This window comes from Scomber scombrus, chromosome 6 (genome assembly GCF_963691925.1).
Source record: "Scomber scombrus chromosome 6, fScoSco1.1, whole genome shotgun sequence".
In the NCBI taxonomy this organism is placed as follows: Eukaryota; Metazoa; Chordata; class Actinopteri; order Scombriformes; family Scombridae; genus Scomber; species Scomber scombrus.
The window spans coordinates 11734874-11754319 of NC_084975.1; the positions used below are offsets into that span (position 1 = coordinate 11734874).

The 19446-nt window shown below is 39.7% G+C and overlaps 1 protein-coding gene across 1 annotated transcript in view; it reads left to right on the top strand.

The window, feature by feature from the left end:
* The window catches only part of ptprja (protein tyrosine phosphatase receptor type Ja), a 39470-nt gene that overhangs the window by 14890 nt on the left and 5134 nt on the right, over nt 1-19446 (top strand). The window contains exons 2-32 of the mRNA XM_062420938.1: nt 678-699; nt 960-1151; nt 1407-1655; nt 2044-2304; nt 2960-3220; nt 4158-4418; nt 4624-4884; nt 5223-5483; nt 5684-5944; nt 6134-6394; nt 6733-6993; nt 7798-8058; nt 8264-8524; nt 8693-8953; nt 9629-9889; nt 10416-10670; nt 10885-11145; nt 11434-11694; nt 11993-12265; nt 12429-12698; nt 12842-13105; nt 13798-14064; nt 14192-14446; nt 15314-15565; nt 15774-16034; nt 16122-16385; nt 17146-17412; nt 17532-17798; nt 18103-18378; nt 18504-18653; nt 18872-19076. Coding sequence (XP_062276922.1) covers nt 678-699; nt 960-1151; nt 1407-1655; nt 2044-2304; nt 2960-3220; nt 4158-4418; nt 4624-4884; nt 5223-5483; nt 5684-5944; nt 6134-6394; nt 6733-6993; nt 7798-8058; nt 8264-8524; nt 8693-8953; nt 9629-9889; nt 10416-10670; nt 10885-11145; nt 11434-11694; nt 11993-12265; nt 12429-12698; nt 12842-13105; nt 13798-14064; nt 14192-14446; nt 15314-15565; nt 15774-16034; nt 16122-16385; nt 17146-17412; nt 17532-17798; nt 18103-18378; nt 18504-18653; nt 18872-19076 — 7643 coding nt within the window. The remainder of the gene's footprint in view (nt 1-677; nt 700-959; nt 1152-1406; nt 1656-2043; nt 2305-2959; nt 3221-4157; nt 4419-4623; nt 4885-5222; nt 5484-5683; nt 5945-6133; nt 6395-6732; nt 6994-7797; nt 8059-8263; nt 8525-8692; nt 8954-9628; nt 9890-10415; nt 10671-10884; nt 11146-11433; nt 11695-11992; nt 12266-12428; nt 12699-12841; nt 13106-13797; nt 14065-14191; nt 14447-15313; nt 15566-15773; nt 16035-16121; nt 16386-17145; nt 17413-17531; nt 17799-18102; nt 18379-18503; nt 18654-18871; nt 19077-19446) is intronic.

Consider the following 19446-nt stretch of genomic DNA (forward strand, 5'->3'; position numbering starts at 1 on the left):
GTCACAGAAGAGCATGGACGTATTAATTTACACATGGTTGTTATTTCACTGTCTGATTACACCATGCTTAGACAATATATTTAAATTTGGCTTTTTTTAGGCCAACAAGGTCTGACTCAACATACCACCCACTGAAAACCTCTTTTTTGCTGACCTCCAGTAAAGTTTGATAAATGTGTATTGTTTTGATATCCATCCCTATCAAGAACTCAGCATCTCCCCATCAGAGTTTTTAATTCTTGGGAATGTGAAAAAGGCTTTGAGACCATCATGTTGGGAAATAAAATGTACATAAAAAATAAGCAAACTACTGATTTAATAATCTGCATATGTTGCTTTCTTATCAGAGTTTAACAGCTATGACCAGATACATGGTTTGTTTTTTGGCAGCCACAAAGAGAATGAGAGAAAGGTGCCTCATTGTGTCATTTCACTGCAGGGACCACATATCATGTGTGACATGGGATTACAAAGGCAGTTTAAGAAACTGTGGACATATGACCGCTTCAACAACAGTTCTACTCAGTGCTTTTTCTAGCAGTCCTCACTCAATTCTCTGATGATATGAACAGGAGGTTAGGTTTCTGTTGGATGCTTTGTGGTTTTTTCAAACTCAATGCTGACCTCTACTGGTGCAAGATGATTTACTTTGCTTTTCTCTGCCTTTATCCCCACAGGACTCCCGAGCTGCATGTGCCGGTAAGTACACACTAGCTGTTTCCTTATTTTGTTTCATGTGCCTCATTTCTGTTCATTTTTCTCTGCATATTTAAAGAAATGCAAGTTCTCACAGAATACCACATTTGGTGTTTAATATAGGCTTGTCAATTACGTCACTCCTGTCAAAAAAGTTTTTTAAAGGAATTTTGCTTTTTTTTTTAAAGAATCTAGTTGTGCTCATTTCTTCTTTTTGGTCTTGTTTTTCTTCTTGTTCTTGTCCTCGTTCGCCTACCTCATAGATCGTGAATGTGACAACAATGAAACGATAATAATAACAACAACAACAACAACAATCGAGTTTCAATCTAAACCAAACTGCAGCTTATCCGTTTCAAACATATCTGGAAATGGTTCTTTAGTTGGTCTGAGTCCTGGAGCTGTCTATAATATCTCCCTTGATTGTTTGAACTGCTGCAAAGTGGTCACAACTAGTAAGTCAATTTACTTTGTCAAATCACTTGTATTCCAGTCATCCGCAAATTATGCAGTGAATTATCTAAAGCGTTTTCATGTTATATTAAAGATTCAGCCTGTTTGCTCTGTTGTTTGTACGACTACAAACAAAGTGCTTTCAGTATGAATACACAGAAATACAAAGATGATTATGATGTGTTACACATATAATGAGTAATGAAAACCTAAAATATCAATATTTTCTCCCCCACCCACCTCTCTGCCACTCACAGAGCCTGAACGAGTCATCGATCTTAATGTCACTGGAATCAGTACAACATCTATAAGTCTCAGCTGGAATAAACCAACAGGAAACATCTCCTTCTATAAAGTCCAGTGGGACGGAAACACACGAAATGTGACTGAAACATCTAAAACCATTACTCAACTGGGAGTTGGGAAAAAGTACACTATAACTGTAACTGCAGTGGCAGATGATGGTAGAACTGAAGGAATGAGTCAAGTTATTTCTCAGTACACAAGTAAGTATCCGTTGAATTTTGGCTTAAATTGTAAGATGATGAATAGAATTCTTAATGTCTGACTCCAAATATTTGCAAATAACTTCAAATATCTACTTCCAGTGTTACCCTTCTTTGTTCCACAGAGCCTGAGATAGTCAAGAATGTTATGGTAGCCATTTTATGACATTTGGATCAAAGGTTTTGATCCACTGATCAAAAAGTCACACTGCTCAGCTTTTTCTTTCAAAAAAACTTGCCATTTATTTGCTCTCAGATTCAGAGCATGTTTACATTAAGTTACATTTTAAACATTCCTGTGATAATGTTTTTAATGTGCTTTGTCAAAGACAAATTATATTTTACTGTCATCTTTTCTCCTTTGCGTCCACCTGTCTGTCACTCACAGAGCCTTATGTAGTCAAAAGTCTCGGTCTCAGTGAATTCACAACATCCTCTGTGTCTCTGAACTGGACTAAACCTGAAGGAAACAGCCCCTTCTATAGAGTACAGTGGACTGATGGGACAAGCAACGAGACTGTTAATGTCAATGAAACAAAAATAAATGTCACAGCACTGACTGCTGGAGTGCAGTACAATTTTACCGTCACTGCAGTGGCTGGAGATAATGAAACAGTAGGAGAGGCAAAGACAGTTTCACAGTATACAAGTAAGATGTGCAGTGCATCACTATCAGCATTTAATATTATATGTTGCCATTATAGTCAGTTTAATACCTCCTTCAGTTAACCTTTTTTACTGTGGTTTTCTGATGATGTTACTCCTGTACTTTGTCTTCGGTGAATCATGTTTCACTACCATGTTTTCTCTTTTGCGTCTACCTATCTGTCACTCACAGAGCCTGATATAGTCAGGGATCTCACTGTCAGTGAAATCAAAACGTCCTCTGTGTCTCTGACCTGGACTAAACCTGAAGGAAACAGCTCATCCTATAAAGTACAGTGGACAGGTGGAGAAATCAATGGGACTGCAACAGTGACAGAAACATCTAAGATCATTACTAACCTAACTGCTGGTGTCCAATATACAATAACTGTTACTGCAGTGGCAGATGATGGTCACACTGAAGGACAGAGTGCTACTGTATCTCAGTACACAAGTAAGTAAGGACTTAAATGTGGTCCATACTGTCAGGTAGTGATAGTCTGCTGAGGACACCTGTTGAGGGTTAGATAGCTGCTGATTGTGTTGCCTGCTGGTTTGGCCAGCAGATGTAGCGTTGAAGTTGTTGTTCGCGTTAACAATTACAATGTATTTATTTTTCAAACTCTTTATTTCCTCATGTGACTCCTCTTCCCTCACAGAACCTGAAGTAGTCAGAAATCTCAGTGTCAGTGAATTCACAACATCCTCTGTGTCTCTGACCTGGACTAAACCTGAAGGAAACAGCTCATCCTATAAAGTACAGTGGACAGGTGGAGAAATCAATGGGACTGCAACGGTGACAGAAACATCTAAGATCATTACTAACCTAACTGCTGGTGTCCAATATACAATAACTGTTACTGCAGTGGCAGATGATGGTCACACTGAAGGACAGAGTGCTACTGTAGCTCAGTACACAAGTAAGTAAGGACTTAAATGTGGTCCATACTGTCAGGTAGTGATAGTCTGCTGAGGACACCTGTTGAGGGTTAGACAGCTGCTGATTGTGTTGCCTGCTGGTTTGGCCAGCAGATGTAGCGTTGAGGTTGTTGTTCCCGTTAATAAACAAGAGAGCTCACCTGTGAAGCAATGGTCGGGATTTGTTTTAGTCCAGATCAAGGTGGATCCCAGACTATAAGGATTCTAGATAAATATTCAACTACATGGAGGCCGCTTGATAGTGTCACTGGTGCAACAATTAAAATGTATTTATTTTTCAAACTCTTTATTTCCTCATGTGACTCCTCTTCCCTCACAGAACCTGAAGTAGTCAGAAATCTCAGTGTCAGTGAATTCACAACATCCTCTGTGTCTCTGACCTGGACTAAACCTGAAGGAAACAGCTCATCCTATAAAGTACAGTGGACAGGTGGAGAAATCAATGGGACTGCAACGGTGACAGAAACATCTAAGATCATTACTAACCTAACTGCTGGTGTCCAATATACAATAACTGTTACTGCAGTGGCAGATGATGGTCACACTGAAGGACAGAGTGCTACTGTAGCTCAGTACACAAGTAAGTAAGGACTTAAATGTGGTCCATACTGTCAGGTAGTGATAGTCTGCTGAGGACACCTGTTGAGGGTTAGACAGCTGCTGATTGTGTTGCCTGCTGGTTTGGCCAGCAGATGTAGCGTTGAGGTTGTTGTTCCCGTTAATAAACAAGAGAGCTCATCTGTGAAGCAATGGTCGGGATTTGTTTTGGTCCAGATCAAGGTGGATCCCAGACTATAAGGATTCTAGATAAATATTCAACTACATGGAGGCCGCTTGATAGTGTCACTGGTGCAACAATTACAATGTATTTATTTTTCAAACTCTTTATTTCCTCATGTGACTCCTCTTCCCTCACAGAACCTGAAGTAGTCAGAAATCTCAGTGTCAGTGAATTCACAACATCCTCTGTGTCTCTGACCTGGACTAAACCTGAAGGAAACAGCTCATCCTATAAAGTACAGTGGACAGGTGGAGAAATCAATGGGACTGCAACGGTGACAGAAACATCTAAGATCATTACTAACCTAACTGCTGGTGTCCAATATACAATAACTGTTACTGCAGTGGCAGATGATGGTCACACTGAAGGACAGAGTGCTACTGTATCTCAGTACACAAGTAAGTAAGGACTTAAATGTGGTCCATACTGTCAGGTAGTGATAGTCTGCTGAGGACACCTGTTGAGGGTTAGATAGCTGCTGATTGTGTTGCCTGCTGGTTTGGCCAGCATGTGTAGCGTTGAAGTTGTTGTTCGCGTTAACAATTACAATGTATTTATTTTTCAAACTCTTTATTTCCTCATGTGACTCCTCTTCCCTCACAGAACCTGAAGTAGTCAGAAATCTCAGTGTCAGTGAATTCACAACATCCTCTGTGTCTCTGACCTGGACTAAACCTGAAGGAAACAGCTCATCCTATAAAGTACAGTGGACAGGTGGAGAAATCAATGGGACTGCAACGGTGACAGAAACATCTAAGATCATTACTAACCTAACTGCTGGTGTCCAATATACAATAACTGTTACTGCAGTGGCAGATGATGGTCACACTGAAGGACAGAGTGCTACTGTAGCTCAGTACACAAGTAAGTAAGGACTTAAATGTGGTCCATACTGTCAGGTAGTGATAGTCTGCTGAGGACACCTGTTGAGGGTTAGACAGCTGCTGATTGTGTTGCCTGCTGGTTTGGCCAGCAGATGTAGCGTTGAGGTTGTTGTTCCCGTTAATAAACAAGAGAGCTCACCTGTGAAGCAATGGTCGGGATTTGTTTTGGTCCAGATCAAGGTGGATCCCAGACTATAAGGATTCTAGATAAATATTCAACTACATGGAGGCCGCTTGATAGTGTCACTGGTGCAACAATTACAATGTATTTATTTTTCAAACTCTTTATTTCCTCATGTGACTCCTCTTCCCTCACAGAACCTGAAGTAGTCAGAAATCTCAGTGTCAGTGAATTCACAACATCCTCTGTGTCTCTGACCTGGACTAAACCTGAAGGAAACAGCTCATCCTATAAAGTACAGTGGACAGGTGGAGAAATCAATGGGACTGCAACAGTGACAGAAACATCTAAGATCATTACTAACCTAACTGCTGGTGTCCAATATACAATAACTGTTACTGCAGTGGCAGATGATGGTCACACTGAAGGACAGAGTGCTACTGTAGCTCAGTACACAAGTAAGTAAGGATGTGGTCCATACTGTCAGGTAGTGATAGTCTGCTGAGGACACCTGCTGAGGGTTAGACAGCTGCTGATTGTGTTGCCTTCTGGTTTTTGCCAGCAGATGTAGCGTTGAAGTTGTTGTTCGCGTTAACAATTACAATGTATTTATTTTTCAAACTCTTTATTTCCTCATGTGACTCCTCTTCCCTCACAGAACCTGAAGTAGTCAGAAATCTCAGTGTCAGTGAATTCACAACATCCTCTGTGTGTCTGACCTGGACTAAACCTGAAGGAAACAGCCCCTTAAATAGAGTACAGTGGACTGATGGGACAAACAACGGGGATGTTAATGTCAGTGAAACAAAAATAAATGTCACTGCACTGACTGCTGGAGTGCAGTACCATTTTACCGTCACTGCAGTGGCTGGAGATAATGAAACAGTAGGAGAGGCAAAGACAGTTTCACAGTATACAAGTAAGATGTGCAGTGCATCACTATCAGCATTTAATATTATATGTTGCCATTATAGTCAGTTTAATACCTCCTTCAGTTAACCTTTTTTACTGTGGTTTTCTGATGATGTTACTCCTGTACTTTGTCTTCGGTGAATCATGTTTCACTACCATGTTTTCTCTTTTGCGTCTACCTATCTGTCACTCACAGAGCCTGATATAGTCAGGGATCTCACTGTCAGTGAAATCAAAACGTCCTCTGTGTCTCTGACCTGGACTAAACCTGAAGGAAACAGCCCATCCTATAAAGTACAGTGGACAGGTGGAGAAATCAATGGGACTGCAACAGTGACAGAAACATCTAAGATCATTACTAACCTAACTGCTGGTGTCCAATATACAATAACTGTTACTGCAGTGGCAGATGATGGTCACACTGAAGGACAGAGTGCTACTGTATCTCAGTACACAAGTAAGTAAGGACTTAAATGTGGTCCATACTGTCAGGTAGTGATAGTCTGCTGAGGACACCTGTTGAGGGTTAGACAGCTGCTGATTGTGTTGCCTGCTGGTTTGGCCAGCAGATGTAGCGTTGAGGTTGTTGTTCGCGTTAATAAACAAGAGAGCTCACCTGTGAAGCAATGGTCGGGATTTGTTTTGGTCCAGATCAAGGTGGATCCCAGACTATAAGGATTCTAGATAAATATTCAACTACATGGAGGCCGCTTGATAGTGTCACTGGGGCAACAATTACAATGTATTTATTTTTCAAACTCTTTATTTCCTCATGTGACTCCTCTTCCCTCACAGAACCTGAAGTAGTCAGAAATCTCAGTGTCAGTGAATTCACAACGTCCTCTGTGTCTCTGACCTGGACTAAACCTGAAGGAAACAGCTCATCCTATAAAGTACAGTGGACAGGTGGAGAAATCAATGGGACTGCAACGGTGACAGAAACATCTAAGATCATTACTAACCTAACTGCTGGTGTCCAATATACAATAACTGTTACTGCAGTGGCAGATGATGGTCACACTGAAGGACAGAGTGCTACTGTATCTCAGTACACAAGTAAGTAAGGACTTAAATGTGGTCCATACTGTCAGGTAGTGATAGTCTGCTGAGGACACCTGTTGAGGGTTAGATAGCTGCTGATTGTGTTGCCTGCTGGTTTGGCCAGCAGATGTAGCGTTGAAGTTGTTGTTCGCATTAACAATTACAATGTATTTATTTTTCAAACTCTTTATTTCCTCATGTGACTCCTCTTCCCTCACAGACCCTGAAATTGTCAAAAGTCTCAGTGTCAGTGAATTCACAACATCCTCTGTGTCTCTGACCTGGACTAAACCTGAAGGAAACAGCCCATCCTATAAAGTACAGTGGACAGGTGGAGAAATCAATGGGACTGCAACAGTGACAGAAACATCTAAGATCATTACTAACCTAACTGCTGGTGTCCAATATACAATAACTGTTACTGCAGTGGCAGATGATGGTCACACTGAAGGACAGAGTGCTACTGTATCTCAGTACACAAGTAAGTAAGGACTTAAATGTGGTCCATACTGTCAGGTAGTGATAGTCTGCTGAGGACACCTGTTGAGGGTTAGACAGCTGCTGATTGTGTTGCCTGCTGGTTTGGCCAGCAGATGTAGCGTTGAGGTTGTTGTTCGCGTTAATAAACAAGAGAGCTCACCTGTGAAGCAATGGTCGGGATTTGTTTTGGTCCAGATCAAGGTGGATCCCAGACTATAAGGATTCTAGATAAATATTCAACTACATGGAGGCCGCTTGATAGTGTCACTGGGGCAACAATTACAATGTATTTATTTTTCAAACTCTTTATTTCCTCATGTGACTCCTCTTCCCTCACAGAACCTGAAGTAGTCAGAAATCTCAGTGTCAGTGAATTCACAACGTCCTCTGTGTCTCTGAACTGGACTAAACCTGAAGGAAACAGCTCATCCTATAAAGTACAGTGGACAGGTGGAGAAATCAATGGGACTGCAACGGTGACAGAAACATCTAAGATCATTACTAACCTAACTGCTGGTGTCCAATATACAATAACTGTTACTGCAGTGGCAGATGATGGTCACACTGAAGGACAGAGTGCTACTGTATCTCAGTACACAAGTAAGTAAGGACTTAAATGTGGTCCATACTGTCAGGTAGTGATAGTCTGCTGAGGACACCTGTTGAGGGTTAGATAGCTGCTGATTGTGTTGCCTGCTGGTTTGGCCAGCAGATGTAGCGTTGAAGTTGTTGTTCGCATTAACAATTACAATGTATTTATTTTTCAAACTCTTTATTTCCTCATGTGACTCCTCTTCCCTCACAGACCCTGAAATTGTCAAAAGTCTCAGTGTCAGTGAATTCACAACATCCTCTGTGTCTCTGAACTGGACTAAACCTGAAGGAAACAGCCCCTTCTATAGAGTACAGTGGACTGATGGGACAAACAACGGTGATGTTAATGTCAGTGAAACAAAAATAAATATCACGGCACTGACTGCTGGAGTGCAGTACAATTTTACAGTCATTGCAGTGGCTGGAGATAATGAAACAGTAGGAGAGGCAAAGACAGTTTCACAGTATACAAGTAAGACGTGCAGTGCATCACTAACTGCATTTAATATTATATGTTTTCCTTATAAATGCAACATTGTAGTTCTACTCCAACAATGATGTTTCCGTATGTAGTGTTATGTCAATTGTATGTTTTACTGTCATTTTTTCTCCTCTGTGTCCACCTGTCTGTCACTCACAGAGCCTGATGTAGTCAGGAATCTCACTGTAAGTGAAATTACAACATCCTCTTTGTCTCTGACCTGGACTAAACCTGAAGGAAAGAGCTCATCCTATAAAGTACAGTGGACAGGTGGAGAAATCAATGTGCTTGCGAATATGACTGAAACATCTAAGATCTTTATTAACCTAACTGCTGGTGTCCAATATACAATAACTGTTACTGCAGTGGCAGATGATGGTCACACTGAAGGACAGAGTGCTACTGTATCTCAGTACACAAGTAAGTATAATTTAAATGTGTTTCATACTGTCAGGTAGTGATAGTCTAAGGACACATGGTTAGGGTAAGGTAAAGTCTGGGGAACTTATGGTTTTAGGACAATAAGATGGCATCTGTTATTAGTGTGCACTGGAGTGGTTTGAATTTGGTATAACACACAAGGTTGCTGTTGTTGTGTGCTAGTTTGGACATCAGACATCAGAATCTAGATTTTCTTGTTTTTGTTAATATTGGTCCAGTGACTGACTGAAAGAATGAGGTCATGGAAACAGCTGTTGAAATGAGTTTTTCTCCACTGGGTGGCACATTTTATCATAGTGTGAAAAGCTTGGTGATTGAGGAAAGACAGAAGTGACATGAGGTGGTTTGGTCACCTCTCACCCGAAGAAGTGTAGTGATACCACCAACTCAAAATGGATCATATAATGCAAGCATGCTCGATGAATGGATGAGTCATCTTCATAATTTGCTACTGTAACTACTGTGACCTTAATTCAATGGAAACATTTTAATATGATCCATAAACAAAACAACTACATACCTGTATGATAATCTTTAACAGTTAACCTTTTTTACTGTGGTTTTCCAATGATGGTACATCTGCACTTTGCCTTCGATAAATTATGATTCAATGTCATCTTTTCTCCTTTACATCCACCTGTTTGTTACTCACAGAGCCTGATATAGTCAGGAATATCACTATCACTGCATTCACAACATCCTCTTTGTCTCTGAGCTGGACCAAACCAGAGGGAAACAGCTCCACCTATAAAGTACAATGGACAGGTGGAAATATAAATGATAGCTGCAGTGTCAATGTAACATCCAAGACCATTACTAACCTGGCTGCGGGTGTCCATTATACAATAACTGTTACTGCAGTGGCAGGTGATGGTCACACTGAAGGACAGAGTACTACTGTATCTCGGTACACAAGTAAGTAAGCATTTAAATGTGGTCCATACTGTCAGGTAGTGATAGTCTGCTGAGGAGAAGACGAAATGCGTTGATTTCAACTCTCCTTTCAGAGCTATATGTCCAGGATCTAGGTTCTTGCTCCAAAATATTAACAATGCACCATTTTAGTTGATGATGGTGCTGATACTAAATGTTGTACTTTGTTGTTTTTGCTTTTCTTACATTTTGATCGATTTCTTCGTGTTGATGTTTCTGTTATCTCCATCGCTTATTTTGATGTTTTGGATCATCTCTCCTCCTCTCCCCTCCTCTCCTCTCCTCTCCTCTCCTCTCCTCTCCTCTCCTCTCCTCTCCTCTCCTCTCCTCTCCTCTCCTCTCCTCTCCTCTCCTCTCCTCTCCTCTCCTCTCCTCTCCTCTCCTCTCCTCTCCTCTCCTCTCCCCTCCCCTCCCCTCCCCTCCTCTCCTCTCCTCTCCTCTCCTCTCCTCTCCTCTCCTCTCCTCTCCTCTCCTCTCCTCTCTTCTCCCCTCCTCTCCTCTCCTTTAGAACCGGATATAATTAAGGGACTTGTCGTGTCCACGTACACATCTGCCATCTCACTGAAATGGAAGTCATCTGGTGACAACTTTAAGTACAGGGTGCAGTGGCACAACGGTGGAACACCAGAGATAACATCCACAAACACAAGTCTTGCTGAGTTATCTAACTTGAGCCCTGGTACAAACTACACAATTACAGTTGTTGCCATCGCAAGTGATAGTAAAACAGAAGGAGACCCCTACATATTCTCCTCATTCACAAGTAAGCCATACATTCTGTGTTTAACATTTTCAATTTAAACATGCACAATTGTGACAAGAGTTAGGTTTCCTATTTGCACATGGTATCAGAAAATGCAAAATGTTCTATTCCTTTATCTCCCCACAATACACTGACTGACATAAATGTATGTCAGTCAATGTATTCTTCAACAGCTGTAAACAACATGTTGTTTTTATTCCTCTCATCTTCTCAGAACCTGCTGTGGTGAATAATCTCACTGAGACTGTGGTCACAACATCATCTGTATCTCTGACCTGGACTCAACCGGAGGGCAACACAACCTCGTACATAGTTCTGTGGACTGCGGAAGAGAAAGTCCTCAATAGCACCACCAGTGAAACCTCCTTTACGATCAATGGTTTAATCCCTGGAACCAAGTACAATGTTACTGTGGCTGCAGTTGCTGGAGATTCCTCAAACATGGGAGAAGGAACCACAACACCTATTGCCACAAGTAGGTCCATATTTTATGAGGGAAAGGACATATTTGTAGAAGCAAAAGTTATAACATAAAGCAAGCAAAACAAAAAATAGAAGCTAAAATTAATTAAACCTTAAAAGTTAAAAAAATATATGTTTAGAAAGATAGGACTATATGCATTCATTATTTATATAATATTATTATTATTATTAATTTGCTGTTATGCCACAGTTATTTATTTTTTTTAACCATATTTTATGTATGCCATTTCAAGATGTGGCCTATTGTGAATGAGTATTCAGTTTTTTTTTAAATGTGTAGGGCCTGTGAATCCTGAAAATATCATGGTCACAGCAAAAGGAACCGATAATCTGAACATCAAATGGACTTTACCTGAAGGGAGGGTGGATTACTACATGGTGAACATCTCAAATGAGAATCTGCAATATTCATATAGCAATACAACAACAATCACCACAGCCCACTTTACCAGTTTACATCCTGGGAGAGTCTTCGTCATCACAGTGACGGCCGTAGCTGGAAAGTTCAGCAATACGTCTGACCAGTATCCGTTTGCCACTGGTAAGTTCAACATCGTGCTGTCGTTTTTTGTCATTTTCAGATATTGTGCAGTAATTGCATGTAGTCTAATGCAGTGGGTTTAAACCATTAAATCAGATCTGAATGACAGAATCATAGAAACAATATTATCTGACAATTTTCTCACGTACATAATAACCTATATTTCCATCTATATCAGTACAAGAGGTCCTCAAATAATAATCAGTAGCAAATCAATAATAGAAAAATATAAACAATAAAGTATGTGTTTGTGTACCTGAAATCAGTCATTATTGAAACTGTTATTCATACCTTTTAGTTCCCACGCCTCCTGGTTCCATCCGTATCAGTCAGGTGACAGACACTTTGCTCTATCTGCAATGGGCGACTCCCATCCAGATGGAGGGTGCTCCAGACATCAGCTTCCATATCACCTACCAGCCCAAGGGTGGGAATTCACAAAATGAGAGCAGCACAGTCAATGAAAAAATGCTGTCCCTGCTGTCCTCTGGAACTGAATACCATATAACTGTGAAAACAGTTGGGCCCCAAAATTTAATGAGCTCGGCTGTCAGTAAATCTGTGTTCACTCGTAAGTGTCTCTCTATTCCTGGGGGGATTACATTCATTTTGCACTGTTTGTAATATTTGTTCTATATTCTAATACATTTTTTATAAATGTGTTATTTATATAGAAATTTCTTCTTATTTTTGTTTGCAATTAAAATTGTCCTTGCTTGTTTTGTTTTTTTTAGTGCCCAAACCTGTGTCGAATCTTGTAGCCAGCCCTAATTCCACCACCTCAATAAAAGTGAAATGGTCATTACCATTGGATGTCATGCCGTACTACGAATACATTGTTCAAACCTACAATGTTACAGGAACACTTGTTAACAACCAAACAGTCAATAATACTAGCACTGATGTACCTGATCTGCAGCCAGGAACTAGATACAATATCAGTGTCACAACAATGGCAGCACAAGGAATTAAATCCACAGCAGAACAGACCTTCAGTTACACAAGTAAGGCCTTACATTGAAATGCTGTCAAACTGCTGAAACTTTAATGAGTTCAGCAGTATCTACATACATAGGATACCAAAAAAATGCAAAATACACGTTTTCATTGTTGTATTTTACATAAGCCTTTGCTCTTTGTGCTGCAGTGCCCAAAGCAGTGACCAACCTCACAGTGACAGATACAAAACCAACTGCCATCCAGCTGACGTGGCTCAGACAAAGTGATCATAAGCCTTCCTACTCCTACCTGGTGAAAGCGCTCCTTGGCACCGAGGTGGTTCATAATAATTCAGTGAATGTGGAAAATTACACCTTCTTCAATCTGATCCCTGGAACACCATACATTTTCGAGGTGTTCACAGTTGTAGAGGGAGTCAAGTCCACTGTGGAAAGCATAACAACCTACACAAGTATGCCTTCAAAGTTTCTTACTCTTTTTTATTTAAATATATAACTCATTGTTGCTGGCTAAAAAGATGAATTTACATAATCAGAGTTGCGGTGAGTAATACTAAACTAAGGATTATAAAACTGTATTATGATTACTCTGTAAGGGGTACTCCATCAAAGCAGCAGAGGCAGAAATGTAATGGCTTTTAGGCTCTGATATGGGTCAATCTCCCCAAACACTGGAGCATACAATATCCATAATGCAACAGTGCCTTTCATTAGACTTCCCCTTCCCACTTGTTTCATACTCCACTCTTCCAGTATTTTAATTTATAAAAGCTTTCTGCTGAAAAAGAGTAAGTCCCATAACCAAGTCAAGATTATACCTAGAATGTATTGGATTCCCATTGTGAGGAGTGCCCCTTTAAGAATAACTTGTCAAATTTGAGGTAGAAAGATACTGCACAAATAATAAAAGGGTTAGGAAAACTACAGGTTTAGAAATTGTATTTCAGGATTTTACATCTCAAATGTAATTTTGGTCAGATTGCCCTTACATTTTGATTGTGTTATGCTATAATTATTCAGTTTCTACCCAGCCTTGTGTATGTGTTCAAGTTAACTTAATGTGTGTGTTTTCATTAGCTCAAGTAGACCTAAAATTGAGTTTCTAAATATAAATTACATTGAATTTAAATCTTTTTTTTTCCAGAGCCTGAAGCAGTTTCTGACATCGTTGCTATCGGAAGCACAACTGACATGTCAGTGAGTTGGAAGCTTGCGTCAGGGCTGGTGGATTCCTACACTGTCCTGCTCTACAGAGACTCACAGCTAGAGAAAAACAACACGGATCTGAGCAACACTACAACAAACACAGTGTTTCATGGCCTGAAACCAGGAGTGCTTTACTGTGTGGTGGTGATCACCAGAAGTATACCTTCTGAAAGTAATAATTCAAGTGAAAAGTGCAACGCAACTTGTGAGTCCCCATTGTGATACATTATGTTTTTATTTTTACCAGAGGTTATTTTGAAAATGCCTGTAGTGCAGTAGTATTGTAGATTGTAACTGAGCACAAATGAAATAGTGTTCTTTCGCCCATTCAGTTCCCAACCCTCCTGGCCTCATCACGGTGAAATTGCAGACTGTGGACTCCATCAAGTTTAGCTGGGCCTTTCCAGAGGACATGGACCACTCTCCATACAACTTCAGTGTATCCACTGTCAAAGGCTCTGTTATAATCCAAGACAACTGGTTCCTGCTATCCGGTCTCCAATCTGGAACTCCCTACAATATCTCTGTTGTTACTGTAGGCGTGCAGAATCATGAGAGCACAGCTGTGACAGCAGAAAACTACACCAGTGAGTGTAATTAACACACACCAGGGGTATTACTGTGGGAACAATCACCTATAGTTTTTTTAGTCTTTATTTTTCTTTTTTTTATCAGCCCTTTTATTTAAGAATAGGTTCAGAGTCTTTTTAAAATAATTATAGGTGCTCATATGAACACAGAAACAAGTTTTTCTCACTGTAATCAATCCTACTGTTCATGGATAAGCATGAACACAATTTATTCTATCTTTCTATTTAACCCTGTTTTCCAGTCTGTCTAGTAGTATTAAATGGTCAACAGTGCCAAGGTAACAGGAGGAATAACATTTTGTCAGAATCAGTGTTTATACGAACAGTTTCAGTGCTGAAGATTCGGTTTGATGTTAAAAAGTTCTAAGGTGTTTTGATTATTTTATTTATGAAGGGTAGATTTGATATGGGTCTGTAGTTACTAACTACAGAGGCATCCAGGCTACTTATTTTTAGTGGTGGGTTAAAGTAGCTACATTTTTAAGGAAGCTTGTTGGCAGTTCTTTCTCCCAACTAGTTATTGCTTTGATCTCCTGACTTCCACATTCTTCTTCCATAATGCAATGAATTTAATCAACTTAATGTACAAGCTATCAAAATGTGTCTCCTTCATCATTTCATTTAGTCCTATTTATTTTGTATTTGTAAGTATTATTTGTAAATCTTGTTTAATTTAGCTCTCCAAAGCCCCAAAATGTTGTTTTAAATACTTGAAAACTGTGAGGTTTTGCTCATTGTAATCTTTCCTCTTGTTCACGGGGAAGCACAGACACAATTTATTCTACCTTTCTATCCCAGATGTGATACAAGAAAACACACCCTTCAAAATTCATGTCACGTCATGTTTCTGTCTCATTTTCTCAGGACCGTATCCTGTAACTATGCTGAGACAGACAGAAATCACCACAAATTCAGTGACTTTGGTGTGGGAGCAGCCGGACAAAAAATCGTACTACTCATACGTGGTGCAGGACACAAATGGATCTCTTTCTCAAATCAGAAATACAACATACACATTCACTGGACTTCTTTCTGGGAGCAACTACAGCTTCATTGTCACTACACAAGCAGCAGATGGCACCCCAGCAGATCCTGTGACAGTATCCTACTTCACACGTATGTATAACACATGTGGCAAGAAACAATATTAATCCCAAATTAACTATAACGTGCGAAGAAAATAACAATTAAATATTCATTATTCCTTTAAGTTTTAGCTGTCTCTGTAGCATTTGCTACATGAGTGCTACTTATTTGATATATATGAAAGAAATCCTTGAGCTTAATGTTGATTCATAAAAAACACTTTCTACTCTGTTTGTAGGGCCACATAATGTTAGGGAGTTGCAGGCTGAAACCTTGAACACAACTGCTATACGTCTGGTTTGGATAAAACCGCAAGAGTACAAGGATGACTATACATATCTGGTTAAGACAACTGTATGTGGCAACAAAAGTAAAACCCTGGCAGAAGAAGTCACAGAGATCTCAGAGCTCACCCCTGGCACCGCCTGCACCTTCTGTGTTTTTGTCAAGGCCAAGGATGGCATAGAAGGGAACGCGTCCTGCATCTCTCAGTACACTAGTAAGACTCTGACTTGCCATTTCTGTTTATTTATTTCAAACTGTAAAGGTGACCAGCTATAATCTTTCCTCCTCCACACATTAACAGGACCTGAGGCAGTGCACCCCAGTGTCTCCAGCCAGGGCTCCAATAGTTCAATCCTGGTGTCATGGACAAATCCTCCTGGGAACGTGGAGTATTATATGGTTTATCTAGCCAGCACTTCCTCAGGTTTTCAGCCACAGTTGATTAAATCTACCAGTACCTCTGTGCTGTTTGAGAGCCTGTCAGCTGGAACGAAATATACCGTCTGGGTGATCTCACATAGTGGACCCTTCAATGTATCTTCTGAAAAGATCACTAATGCTACCTGTAAGTATGATGAATTTGTTTTTTTTGTGTGTGTGTTTTTTAAGGTTTTGTGTTGTGTTTTGTCATCTGCTGTGTTTTCTAGGAAACCACAGTTTACACAACTTGAATTTTGTCAAACATAGGGCCTATATTGTATTCTTTGCCTTGCACATGTAATCACATAGTATTGAAGTTGTGAGCATGTTCAAACCTTGATGGTGCTTTCAAGGACATGATGGCACTCAAAGAAAGCATGTAAGAGTGCACTTCTCTGGCATCAAACAGGTCCCCTCTGTATGACTGCACACATGTGTGGAAGGACAAAAAACAACAACTTTTTTCACTTAATTTGCCTGTTATTGATTATAAGTCAGCATGTTCTTGTTTTTTTATTCAGCCTACATAGCAGCAGACAGGTGTTGCATTGACAAACCACATTGTAGGAAAATGTAATGGATAAACAGGCAATCATTTATATATTGAACCAGATTATTGGCACTACCGTGAATGGCAATTTCCCAAAAACTAAAGGCAATTACATATTTACTGTAATGGTTTACCTGTCTTAAGCAAATTTCTGAAAGTTGAATTTTAAGGGGATGCAGTGACTGGAAACTAGTAGAAGATAGAGTAACTAAAACAGTATACAGTATACAGTAGTAGCTTTGGAAAATGTCCTGCTGTAATGTCAAATATTTGTGTTTTATAAACAACAGACCATTTAACCAGGCATGGCTTTGTTGAGTTTTGATGTTGACATGCTGTACTCCCGTCCCCTAAGTTCCAAACCCTCCTGGACCAATTGAGATCGTGATGAAGACAACCGACTCCATTACCATTAAATGGATGGCTGCTCCTCTGATGACCAATGGATCATTCTACTACAAGCTGACAAATATATCATCCTTGGGAAGTGGATACATCAATACCACACACAACAGCTATACTTTTGCTTTCTTGGATTCTGGGACTTCCTACAACATCTCTGTGGTAACAGTTGGGGTGATGGATTTTAAGAGTGACAGGGTTCAGAGTTGGGCCACCACAAGTAAGGACTTTATTTTTGTATTTCTTTATTTCAAACCATGAAGGCACAAGCCATTTCCTCTTGCTCCTTTACTGTATGTATTAACCTTTACATTTCTCAAATCTCTTTAAAACAATCAGAGCCATTCGGTGTGAGGGATCTTGAGGCTTCTACAGGCGAGAAGAGCATTACAGTCAAGTGGAAAGAACCGGAACAAACCAAAACCAGCTATAGTTACAATTTGACCTTGCAAATATCAGATGGTCCAATCACTTACTATTACAAAATTAAAAAACAAGAACATACTATCAACGACCTGGTTCCTGGCAGCCGCTACACAGTGAAAGTCATCACAGAGACCTCAGATGGAACACAGAGTGATCCAACCTCAATTTCCAAATGCACAAGTATGGTCATAACAGCAGCTTGATTCATTTCATATAGACATATTGCAGCCTTTTTTCAAATAAATGTGTCATTTAACTGTGAAAATAGGAGTGATTCTAGGTTATAAGTAAAGTTTTCAATTTTGGGTTTTTAGTTATTATTTCATAAGGAATAATATGATCATAGTTATTATTATGATAGTAAATGATGGCTACTCCGTATAAATTATATAGCAGAGATATTTTGCTATATCATAAGTTTTAAACCACCCAAATACACTGAAAATGTTATATTCATTGACTTTAATATCTGTTTCTGCTGCAGATGCAAGCCCAACAAAAATGTTTTCATATGAAGCTCCAAACAAAATAAATGCAGAACTCATCCTGTCCTGGACAAATCCTGAAGGCAATTACACAGGCTTCCAGATCACTGGAGATGACATCCCTGAGGCAAACTTGAAAAGAACCTGCAACCCAAACTGTAGTCACACTATCACTGGGCTCAACCACTACTCTGTGTACAATCTGAGTTTGAAGGTGCTGAGCTGTGGATTACCCAGCACTCCGGTGTCTCTCAGCTGCAAGACAGGCATCACAAGTAGGACATTATTCTTTGTTGACAATATAATTACAGCTTTGAACTTTTAATTACTATTATATTTTAGCAATATTTGAGAAAGAACTTCTCAAAATCTAATCTTTTCTTTCACATATTTTTTGTAGAGCCACCAATTGCACAAGATTATGAGAAACTGGTAGCAGTGACTGAGAAAACGTACAACAAGTTCTCCCTTCAGATCGATTCCAAGCTCCTGGATGACACGAAAGGTCCAATCACTCATGTTGGTGTTCTGGTGGCAAACAATCTCCCTAGTGAGTTTCCTTTTCACCTCTTAATGTCAGATTGTTGTGATTATGTCTGTTGTAATCCCTTGTTTAGGAGCCTTTGTTTAGCATGACTCGAATGCCTGATAGCAGTTTAATTATCCCAAGTGTTACTTACTGTTTTATTTATTTATTTTACATGATGAATAAAAATAACTTTCCTGCCAAAAGCCCATAACTGTGATCTGCAATTCCTGTCCCTTCAGAAACTAACAGTTCTGATCTGACGATCTACTTGGGGAAAACGTACAAACAGTGGACTGAAAAGAGTACTCTTGTATACCTGGCAACAGTGAAAGACAACAACATCCAATCACGCAGTGGAGGGAATGATCTGAGCATAGAAATAGGAGATGAAGATCAATATGGCAGCTACTCTAATGGTATCCTCAAGGCCACTGGAAAATACCAGTAAGTATTGAAACCAGATATTCAGTTGCAGATAATATAGTTACTTCTCAATAATGGAACTACTTGTTAAAAACTGATAAGATGACCTTTCTTTATGGGATATTGCACTATGTGAAATCATTATTATAAAAATTGCAAGTGACTAGTGATGCCGTAAACGTATGAACAATGCAATAACTGGAGTGATACAGAATTTGTCAAGTGTGTTAAATATACATACGTGTGTTACTGGGTACTGGACGCATTAAAATGACTGTCATTGCATTGCATTATTTAGCTAATTTACAGCACGAGGTGCTCTGAGATATGAGTGGAAAGCACAATACTGTATATGCAAAGAGAGAGAAACACAGAGAGAATTTTAAATCTC